General features: G+C 36.7%; 1 protein-coding gene across 1 annotated transcript in view; it reads right to left on the bottom strand.

Moving 5' to 3' along the window:
- Positions 1-5,373: 5,373 nt before the first annotated feature.
- Positions 5,374-12,423, bottom strand: part of LOC149287379 (protocadherin-23-like) — a 143,692-nt gene continuing 136,642 nt past the window's right edge. The window contains exons 21-22 of the mRNA XM_089492889.1: positions 10,052-10,190; positions 5,374-7,982 (exon numbers count right to left, since the gene is read on the bottom strand). Of these exons, the coding sequence (XP_089349015.1) occupies positions 5,374-7,982; positions 10,052-10,190 (2,748 nt within the window). The remainder of the gene's footprint in view (positions 7,983-10,051; positions 10,191-12,423) is intronic.

Here is a 12,423-nt window from a genome sequence, read left to right as displayed (position 1 = left end):
CAAGCCATGCCTTCCCCTTGCAAAACATTTTATGAGGCATGAACCCCATTCTGTGCTTCTTCCCCTTCTTCCATCATTGCTCGTATAATGGAGGGGATAGTGTAAAAGTAAAAATAAAAAATATAAAAAGTCATACCTACCTCTGTCCTTACTCAAAGTCCCCAAGTAGGGGTATTTAAGTCCAAGCACGTTTCCCTTGCCCATAAATGAGGATACTATTTCTCCCATTAAGTGCCGACCACCCTTTTGGCACTTAGATGGACCTCACCTTCCTACCTGGGGAACTTAATGGTGAGGATGAGGGTTTTTTAAATGCTCTTTTATATAATTTTGCACTTCCCCTCCACCAACAGAGCAGGGATATAGGAAAGGGAAAATGCACTGGATGGAGTTTGAGCTTCTTCTTCTTCAAAAAAAAGTAAGCCTTTTTAACCCACTAACGACAGCGGGTAGGTGTTGAGGGGCAGGGGGTAGATAGCTTATGCTAACTCCCAGCTTGGGGTTCGTGTCTCCCACAGGGTATACTTTCATACATTAAACCGACAAATGGGAACTTTACTCCCAGGCTTATTTTATAATGATCATCCACTCTGCATACGGGGTGAGCGAAAAGGGGGAAATCTTCATCACCTTTCATTGTTATTAGGGTATTCAAGGGACCCTCTATTTGTATCGACAGAGTCACAATTTCTAACTCAAGACCATTAACTCAACTTGACAACAGACGACTAGCATTTTCAGTTTAGTCCAGGGCTTCTTGTTTCTAATTTTCTCTGTAACGCAACTGATAACTCAAACCTTAGTTAACTGATCTACTCATCAGACTACTGGAGGGAATAGCTCCTATGTGCTTATGTCTCATGCGAAAAAAGTTAACTCTGTAATAATAATTGGCATGCTTGTTGGCCACCCAGTTGATAAAATATTAGTTATATTCAATGAGGAAATAACCAGATACAGTTATTTTCTTGTTTTAATAATAGGTAAATACTCAAGATGCATTGTGTATGGAAATTCCTGGTAATCCAAATGTATTTAATCTGAATGTATAGTTTCACCATAGCTAAACTCCCTGTTGAATGCAGGTAAATACATTGAATTGTATAGCTTAAATATATTATTGGATAACAAGGTACTAGCTTAAAAATGTCAACTATAAAGGTGAACATACTTTTTTGTTTGATCAACCACTTGCATTATGCACCTCTTTACAAATTTTTGTTTTAATTAAAATTGTAATTATTTGTCAAAACACCTTATATACATTCATTGACAATTTAGCTTGATAGACTATGGCTACTCTAGCATTTTCCAAATACTAGTTCAATTGATACTATATCAGTAAATCTGCACAGTGTTGCTTTTGGTATGAAAAGTACTATGATTCATAAATCTACAGCATATTAAATGGCATTGAAAGGAACAGCCTCGATGTGCTGACTTTGCCTTTGTGGCGAAATGATGGTGATGCAGTGGCCCACACAGCTTTTATAATGTTTGCAGACAAAAAAGCCTAAAAACTCAGATGTTGGTCACTCTGAACAGTAATTTAAGTTTAATTGGAAAATTAGCAAGCTTGGAAAGACATGCTCGTGATTTAACCAGAGTGACCATAGACTAACCGCAGTGCAGTATATGGATGCACTTAATTTCTTTATTAAGACATACCTATCACAAATAACTGAAAATATTGAAACAGATGGGTTTAATCACATGGTGGAAAACCAGTTTAGACCAAAGAAAACACAGTTAATCTCCTGCCAATGCTAAGTGCCCTTCCCCTAGTTTCATAATGACTAGCAGGATTCATACCCAAGCATGCCAAAAAAAGTGAGATCCTTAAATTATTCCTTTATAGTATGTGAAGTGAACACTGTCCGGAAAGACCACAGAGGAATGCACATACCATGACACATAATTGTTAATATATAAATAGGCAGACGTCGCAAAATATGCCTCCAATTCAGCAGGATCCATGTGAAAAAATGCTTGTAATAACAATTATAAATCATCAGGGTTTTTATTTAACTTTCATAGAGCGTTATAAATAATAGCTAAGGTTTAACATTTAATACATTTGTCTTATTTGGCTAGACTGAACATTAAAGGAATATTACACACAACATAAAAGATTCCCACTTGTCTTTCTAAAATATGTACTTTCTCCTGCCAATATCCTTTTTTCAGGATCTTTTTTTCAAAAGTGTTGTTGCAAAATGCAAAACCAAGATTGTTAGATCTAAGCACATTTATGCTTTTTTTTGCAGGAAAATAGAGATGAAAACAGTAATAACAAAAAGTAAATAAGGTCTCATAATGAACAAGATTAGAGATTTCTAAGTACCACACGGAAAGGTAACTTAGTAGAAACTATTCAATGATTTACTTTACTGATGGGGTTTGTATGTTGAACAGACTTCTTGCAGAAGAGGTGGTGGTAGAGGTTTATTAAGTAAGGGTGTTTAAACATGAATGGGATAGGACTGGAGTATGACTATCCTGAGAATATGATCAAGGACTGGATAATCTTCATAAAAGGAAAAACAAGCAGATTGTATGGGTCAAATTGATCTTATATGTCTTTAGCTTTTATGTTTCATGGAAATAACTTTGGTTTCTTAATAATGACAAAATGGCTAATGACTAATACGGCTAAACGCATCGTATTAGTACCAATTAACTGCATTTCTTATAGGCATTTTATATTTATATGGAAATTGCTTGACAATCACATAACCAAAGTATTGTTTTTTCTTTTTCTGGGAGAGTGTGTTTAATCAAGCCCCATGAGTTATTAGGATGTACCCAATAAGAAGTCACAATCAATCCTGGGTACAATGAGGTGTCAATGTCATTTGCTGTAATCAAGATTTATAGTTAGAGTTCTTAGCAATTACTTCCATAATTGGCAATATTACTGATCCATTCAAATATACTACATGACTTAAGAAGGGTATAAAACAAGGATTCCACATTAAAGTTTTAATATTAAAAATAACCTATTGTTCCTACGAGGGATTACATCTGGTGCTTGTGAGGTTTCTTACCTGTGTGAACTAAGCCATTTCTGGAGTAGAAGATTTATAGTCCTATAGTCTAGTATAACAGTAACCTGTTTAACAATTGTTATTTTTCCTAAAATTACTCACCCACCAAAACATTCCAGATAAATAAAATCACATTCCTCCAAGATGTAATTAATATATATTTTCTTGACCAATTGTACACATTATTAATATAAAAGTTATATACAAATTCTTTATTTTGGCTTAAAATCAAAGTTGCTTTGGAAACATGTTTTTAGGAAATGGCTCATTCATAAAGTTTTCCAACATATTTTACAGAAAAAGTTATAGTTTTCTGAATGCACTGCAGGTATAAAATATACTTTTCTGTAAACAAGTTCCATTTGTAGCCTTTTGGAATCCCATCCCAAACATCATAAAATACAAATATATGAAGGGATATGACTATAATACAAATCTATTGATATTCAATTAGGCACCAAATAAAATACATCTCAAAGATCGCAATTGCTTGAGTGATATGCTTAACAAGTAATTGAATAGAAAAAAAGTATAACTGTATTAGCCCAAGACAAATGGAGCCATCGTTGATAATTTGTATTAAAAATAACTAAAGTTACGTAAGCTTTTGGAACCTCAAAAGTCAAAAAACTGCATTAGAGAAAAAAGGGAAAAACAAGTGATACATTTTAACAGTGAATGAATCTGGGACAAAATAATTGTTATTTATCCTGTGTGTTCTCAATGCAGTCTGCAGGAGGATCTATCACTAGTAATTGCTTTGAAAACGATTTAACCTGCTGGCACTTTAAGACCAGCAGCTGATAAAATTATGTACCCGCAGCTGCCTGTCGGATATACGCTCATGCACTTTTACAGATTGCCGCTGTGTGCATTCAGCTGGTGTCTGCATGATAAAAGATAGGATATGCCATGCGAACTGTAAAAAAAAGTACATGCCATCGGGTGCTGGCCCATCAGGCATTTGCCCAATTTGCCTTATGGCCAGTGCCGTAGCAGCCGTAAGAGCCAACCACGCAGGAGAAATGAGATACATTTTATGAGATCATGTTCATTTTGAGGTCTATTCTATCTTGTACTATACTACTGATTTTGAAGATAAAACGCACTCCTAATTGCTGTATGTTGCTTATAGTGTCAGGATATTGGTGGATACTGGGTACAACAAAGCAAGTGTAGCTGGGTCTACATTTTAGTTCCAAAATCAGAGGCACTTCCCCTGGAATACTTAAGAAAGAAGTGGAACTAACCTAACTAAAATGAAGCATCAACCACATTTGTGCATATAGCATAAAGGCAAATGTGTAAATATACAGTACATGAGTATACTGATGCTGCCCAGGCCACAGGCATAACATTACTGATGGCTCGCTTTTATTAATTTTTTACATCTTCTGCCCAAGAACAAATATCTTTATATCTTGACCTTTTTGGCACTCCTCTTACAGAGGAGAGAAATCTCTCTAATCACCCCAGTGTGTAGGTAGTATAGCAAAGACTAATATATATGGTAAGCAGTAATCATACCTGGAAATTGGAGGCAGAAGGGGCTTAGAGAAGTAAAAGCCTCCAATAGAGTTGAATGGGCTGCAGAGTGGGCAGCACTGGCATAATAAACGGAGAAAGCCAGATGACAAACTGTACCCCCCTCCCGGCCAAAGAACAAACCTTGTCCTGAAGGTCCAGTAATCAGCTGTAATTTTATTTTAGTTCTGACGTTAATTAAATCAGTTGTCATGTGTCATACATACAATGGTTCCAGCTGTGATCTTTGGTGGCACCACTACTATATATTGTATTTAACTGTGGTATAATCCTTTGTTTACACTGGCTTAATTTCTGAAGGCGTTTGCCATGAATGCAGAGCTTTAGAATATTTACTCAGTGTATGTGAATTTAATTTAGGTATATTTTGCAAAGACTATATACAATATAATATTGTGTCCATGTAGTCATTATAAATACATCAATATCACCATGTAATGTAACATAAATAAATGCTGGTCATTACTGGCCGGTAAGGCTGAGTTCAACACTTGCACCAATGCTTTATTTAATGAGCAGGGTGCATGCATTTCAAAAGCCATTGATTGAGTTATCAATAGTAAAGAATGAGTTGCTTACATGTAATGCAGAAAGCCTTCCTGATTTATAAAATACAATTACTGACGACATCATTTTTTGATTGGCTAAAATTTCCTATATACCAATCCATTTAGGATATAGAAATATTAAAAACTTTGTAAATTCAAATGGATCAGTTTATGTGTGCCTTATATGGCACTCTCAAGTTCTGCTCTCCTTTAACATTGCTGGGCATACTACTTCAGACTTGAAATTCTTGTTGCATTAAAAGTTCTTCAGACAGTGTAGGCACAGATGTTCCTGAAAGGCTTGTGTTTGGATGCACAGGTGAGGTTGATGGAGTGTGTACTGTTAGCACGGAAAGAGAAGGGGAAAAAGAAGGCTGGCATGCAAGATTAGTGAAGAAAGGTGAGCGGGGGTATTTCATAAATGGTTGCCCAGACATTATAGTTGGCATTCGCGGTGGAACTGCCCTGATGCCAGGCTGTGCTACTGATGTAATGAGTGGCGGTGGAAAGATGAAAGGTTTTTTGTGTTTGGGCAAGCCATGCTTGTGCATTTTTTCATCTTTCAGCCTTCCAATGTCACAGAAGACAGAAGAAAGAGTCTGAAATCTTGGCTCCCAGCTAAGGAGATAATCCCAGTTATAGCTTCCTCTTAGGTCCTCATCAGAAGCTACCAAAGATGCAAGGGATCCATATCTGGAGTCATATGAAGCAGGGACAAATATATATTCCTGTTTGGCATCTGGGAGTGAGTTTTTATCTGACTCATTTTTTTCAGTTTTTTGATGTGAAGGTGATAATTCTTTTTCACAATTAAAATGTCTCTCATGATCAACTGTGCCATCTTCCTCTTTGAGGATGACTATGTTCTCTGTGCTTTCTGCCCCAATCACTATATCTGTTTCACTGGATTCACATGAGAGCAAATCTGATTCTCTTGGAATACCCGAGTCTGGAACTCGAGAGGCTCTTTCACTTAACGCTGAGCCCGTTTCTTTTCTAAGAGGATATTCATTGATCATTTTGATTTCTTCATCTTCAGCAGTTTCCCCTTCTGTTGAACCATGACCACTTGAGTCTGAATTCCTACATTTGTTTCTCGTATCTTTCTTTTCTCTGATGCCAACTAATCCCAACCACTCAGAGGTATCTGGAGCAACAATGCTTTTAATATTTTCATATTTTGGACAATCATCTGAGATACTGTCTTTGACACTGGAATTAGGAAGTGGAGGAACTGCCATTTCTTTCATCCCACAAGCATTTACAGCATCTTTTCGTTTATATCTTAGAATAATTCCAATAAGGCTTATAGCCAAAAGCAAGAAAACCACAAAGGAAATGCTGAAACTAATGGAAAGTATGTTCGCTGACATGCCAGGGTAACCTTCGAGAGCTGAGGAAATGTTAACTCGCACAGTACAGGTCGATGCCTTGGAATAAAATGTTGGACTTTGAGCGTTAACATATAACTCCAGAATTTCATCATTTTTCTTTGTGTTACTTCTCTTCTTATGTACACTCCTTGTTAAGTATATGATTCCACTGGTTGCATTAATAGAAAAAAACTGTGAGGGCTTTTCAAGGAAATACCATATTACTCCGTCAAGACCACCGTCAATGTCGGAAGCTTCTACTTTGCCTATTTCTTGTCCCGGTTTATTTTCTTTTGGTAAGTCAAATGAATAGTCATTCTGGTAGAAAACAGGTTGAAATTCATCCTCTCCCTCAATGTCAATGTAAACTAAAACACAGGCAGTGGCTTCACTTTTATCTTTCACCTGAATCAGAAGGCAATATCTATTCTGTGTTTCATAATCCACTTTGTGTTTTGTATAAATATCACCAGTTAATGAGTCTATGAAAAAGATATCTTGATTTTTTGGGTCATTTAGGCATGAAGACTGTATGGAGTAACTTAGGACCCCAAAGGGCCCAGAATCCAAGTCTATAGCATTAACTGAACATACGGGTGTAAAGGAGGGAACATTTTCATATAAGCTGCAGCTTAGGCTGTTGAAAATGAACTTCGGAGAAAAGTCATTGTCATCCAAAATGGTTATAGTCAGTACTGAAAAAGCCACATTTCTTTGGCTTCCCCATCCATCAGTAGCCTGTAAAGTTAAAATAAATGTCCTGGTTTCTTCATAATCCAGATTGTGCACTAAAATAACTACACCATTTTCCTCGTCAATTGTAAAGAACCCCCCATCATTTCCAGACACAATGCTATATGTAATTTGTCCATTATTGCCTGTGTCGAAATCTGTTGCCAAAACAGTGGCAACACCACTATTCACCGGATGGTGCTCTTTAACACTGACATGGTACTCAGTGTTTTCAAATACTGGCGAATTATCATTGGAATCAATGATGGATATAAATATGGTGACACTGGAGTTTAATGAAGAAAAGCCTTGATCTGTGGCTTCTAAGACTAGCTTGTGAGCGGGTGCTGATTCATAGTCTAGAATACCATTTATAATAAGTTTCCCAACAACTGTGAAAGGAGACTGGGAATAAACTCCAATGCTTTCCACATAAAACAGGTTGTGTGTATTGCCACTGACAAGAGAATAGTCAATGTTAGCATTTTCATGCGTCCAGTCCAGATCTGTAGCTGTGAAAGTGAGCACTGTATCTCCAAGTGATGTGTCCTCACTCACACTAATCCTGTAAATCTCCTCAGAAAATCTTGGGGCATAGTTGTTTATGTCATGGATCAGTATTTCAAGGACGACAGTGGAAGCCAAAGAGGGATTTCCATTATCTTCAGCTTCTATAAAGACATGAAGCACTGTTCTCTTGTTTTTCATTTCCACCGGCATACTAGTACGCACAGAACCTAAAGAAATTTAAAAAAATATATACTTTCTTACATTGACATTGAAAATTACTGTATTTTATACTATACAGTAAATCAGTTTTGCTTTAATGATTCATGAAACAAATCTGGATACAACTCTCCCCTTGAGGAAAAAAAGATTCAGATTCAACATAGGAGTATATTTTTTATAATGAGGGCAATACAGTTCTGGGGACTACATTGTTTGCTGTTGACTGAAGGTACTGTACAGTAGATGCTTTTCTGGGACACTAAACTCCTCTCAGTAAGGGGCTAATAGTGGTTTACACAGGGGAACACTGCCATTCAGTTATATTCATGTTCTTGTGCATACAGATGGGTGTGCACCAGTGACTCTGGGAATGACAGCAGATGACAGTGTCTATTGGGGGCTAGTTTCAGCCTTCCACATGGCTAACCCGATACACTGGACCTGGTTATGTCTCCTTCAATGAGGAGCATGAAGGGAGAACTCTGGGACTGGCCCTAGAACACTCCCATACATGCAAAATAAACACTCACAACTTTTTCTCAAAATAAAGCACTGAGCACAGATACAGCGCCCTCCACAAATTTTGGTGTCCTTGGTAAATATGAGCATAGAAGGCTGTGAAAAATTGTCTTTATTGTTTAACCTTTTAAACTTTTCTTCAAACAATACACAAAAATACTCTCATGGATATCAAATAACTGCAAACACAACACAGGTTAATAATAATAAAAAAATTGTTAAATATATGTCTGCCACAGCTATTGGTACTCTTTTAGTCAATACTTTGTGCCATCTCCCTTTGCCAAGATAACAGCCTTGAGTCTTCTCCTATAATACCTGATGAGGTTGGAGAATACATGGCAAGGGATCTGAGACCATTCCTCCCTACAGAATCTCCCCAGATACTTCAAATTTTGATGCTGGTGGACTCAACTATTCAACCCCCCCCCATACAGGTTTTCTATGGGGTTGAAGTCAGGGGACTGAGATGGCCACAGTAAGAGCTTGATTTTATAATGATGAAATAATTTTTGTGTTGATTTAGTGTATGTTTTGGATCATTATACTGGCCCATTTAAAGCTTTCTGGCAGAGACAGTCAGGTGTCCATTTAATATCTATTGATATTTGAGTCCAGGATGCCATGTATCCTAACAAAATGCCCAGTTCCTGGCAGAAAAACAGCCCCAAAACATTAGAAAGCCACCATATTTAAACATGGGCATGAGATACTTTTGCATATGGCTACCTCTCTGTGTGCTCCAAAGCCACCTGTTTTGGTTTCATCTGAACATAGCACCCGATTCTATTTGAAGTTGCAGTAGTGTCTAGCATATTAAAGATGGTTGAGTTTGTTTTCGAATAAAAGAGTAGAGTTGTTTTTCTTAAAACCCTTCTAAACAACTTGTGGTGATATAGGTAAAGTTGGATTATAGTTTTTGAAGACTTTTTGACCCCATGACGCAACTAACTTGTGCACTTCTCCAGCTGTGATCCTTGGAGATTTTTTGGCCACCCGAATCATCCTCTTTAAGTATGTTGAGACAATATAGCCACATGTCCCCTTCCAGCTTTATTCATAACATTTCCTGTTGACTGGAAATGTTTATTTATGGCCCTGATGGTGGAAATGGGTATTTTCAATCCTTTAGCTATTTTCTTACCAGTAGCCGCTTCCCATTTTGTGAATCTCAACAACCTTTTGCCACACATCACAGCTATATTCATTGGTTACTCATTGTTACAAACAACTAAGGGAATTTGGCTTATGGGTTACCTAATATTTATACACATGTTCCTAGTGACCCAGGTGTACTAAAAAAATTAAATATCACTGGGAATATGCTTCAACAGTATTTTTCTCATATGAATCCATAGGGTACCAATACATGTGGTACACATTTTAATTTTTTGGGATAAACCCGTGTTGCATTTGCAATGCTTTGATAACCATGCATCCAGAGTATTTTGTGTATTGTTTGATCTAAGGGTTAAACAATTTTCACAGCCTTCTTTGCTCCTATTTGTCAATATTTGTGGAGGGCACTGTAATGGATTCAATAGCATAATAGACTCACCACTGATTGGATTTATTATAAAGCCACTTAATGGCGAAATGATTCTGTAGGTAATGGAGCCCTCTTCTTCTGTGTCTCTGTCAGTAGCAGATACTGATATAAGGTATGTTCCTGGTGCTGTCAATTCAGGTACGGTGACCTTAAAAAAAAAAGAACAAAAAATAAAAGAGAAAATTTAATGCCAAATAAATGCCAAATGTGGTTTCTGCATACTTGCATTTCAAATCCATTATGGTTTGGACTTACTGTGATTAAACAAAATATACACCCTACTTGAAAAATAAATGAAAACCGTACCATTCCTTCAATGCAAATATATACATGGTAGGAAATAGGCAGTTGAAGCTGTTCCAAGTTTCAGGATACTTTGAATTTCATTAAACCTTTCAAGTGAAGATTTGTCGTTGAATCTTACGTTATTTAAAGCACGCTTATGTCCCTCTATGTAACGTTATACTAATAGAAACAAGACTTCACACACTATCCCTGTCTATATTGGCTTCCTAGATCAGCAGATGACAAGCCATTGTAAATACACTGAGTGTTCTAAAAGCACAGATATTTTTGACTGACTCAGTACTGATTTTTTCATGTTGCCTTAAAAGTCCTGTAATGTACATTATATTTGATATATGTAAATGAGCTGAATGGAATTGTAAAAAAAAGAACTCTATGCACAAAAAATAAAAATGAAATTATTGTATATATTTTACTTTCTGGGAATATCCTCACATAGCTTTAGAAATAAGACACTGGCAAATGCAAAAAATCTAAGGGTTTATACACAGTTTAACTTGGTACATTTAATGAGATTAAAATTCTAATTTAGCCTGATATTTGTTCAATTCTGTAGGAGACACCACCATAAAATATTAGGGGACTAGCGATGGAGGACTGAATTAAGGAGCAGTTGCTGTCTAGCTGGATTGTAGCGAATCCTTTGTAAAAGTAAAGCTTTTGTAAAGTGCTTACAACTAATAGCACAAAAAATTTACAAAGTTTGGTAAATAGTATGTATCGAACACAGACTATATTTTGAAACATTTAATTAAAATACATCTGATCTTTTTCTATGTTCAAAACAGAAGTGAACATTAACCAGCAATGTAATATATTTATAAGTTTGCCTTTCTGCTTTGGGTTTGGACACTTCTATTGCACTATAAATTGAAGACTAATATGAGTTTATAATTGCACTAAAAGTAGGAAGATCTAAGCTAGACTTGGGCGCCGGCCAACTCTTCGTGTTAGTCTTCATGGGGGGAAAAATCTTCATATTCTACAGATATTCGACCGTTCTTGTGTTCAGTTTGGGTGAATATTCGTGTACATTCTTCATGTTCATTTTTTATCTTCGTTTTTTCCGTTTTTTGTAGAAGGGATTATTACGGGGTTAACGCGTATCGCACTACGCAGCAGCTTTGGCGCCAGGATTTTAAATGTCTGTACGAGCAACTCTATTGGTCGCCGTCAGGGGCCTCCTCTGCCATCAACCAATGAAGTGCACCTGTACATAAGAACGACTTTATTGGTCGCCGGTAGGGGCCTCCTGCAGGCGACCAATAGAGTCGTTTGCGAGGCTCTTCAACTCTTGATTTCCGCTCCTGTTAACACTTGCGATGCTGCATAGATAAGGTAAAATAAGCCTATTAGTAAATGAAGACGAACACGAAGATTCTTCGTGTTGTGTGTCTTCGTCTTCGTAAACGCTTTACCGCCTCCATGTTCATATGTTCGGTATTCGGGCTAAACAATGAAAATGCACCCTTCTTGTTCGTTTTCATGTTCGCCCCAATACGAATGCACAAGTCTAATCTAAACCCAACGAAAAAATGGATAATTTGTCACAAAATGAGTGGGTGATCTAAAAATAAATATTATATTCTTTCCAATAGTAAAAATGATGTCTTGTTAAAATATTTCATTGCTCTGGGGGAGTTCTGTGTTCAATTAATCCATCAGAAGATTATTTAAATACTGTGGTAAGAATGATCTCACATGACCCATTAGTCAAAGTATGAGGTCCATATGAATCAGCAAATTTGGACGTGTAGCCCAGGCATAAGACAACCAGTCCGAAGCTAAAATAACACACAATTAAACAAAGAGCACTGTTGGTCAAAACATTTAGATTGAAACTTGGATCTGGAGTTAAATTAATTCAAAATCAGTTTTTTGAATGCAAAAATAATGCACTCTTCTGTATTTTAATTCATGATACACTCATCACCCTAGCAACCCAAGCAAGCAATTTAAAATTAGGGTGACAATCAGGTTTAAATATATGTCTATTGTGTTAATTCATCATGTTGACTTTACTGTACACACAACAGTACTTGACAATCACATAAATCATATGCCAGAGCTGGCCA

This window comes from Sceloporus occidentalis, unplaced genomic scaffold (assembly GCF_023333645.1).
Source record: "Sceloporus occidentalis isolate IW3139 unplaced genomic scaffold, rSceOcc1.0.p SCAF_61, whole genome shotgun sequence".
Taxonomy (NCBI): domain Eukaryota; kingdom Metazoa; phylum Chordata; class Lepidosauria; order Squamata; family Phrynosomatidae; genus Sceloporus; species Sceloporus occidentalis.
This window is presented reverse-complemented; position numbering and strand designations above follow the sequence as displayed.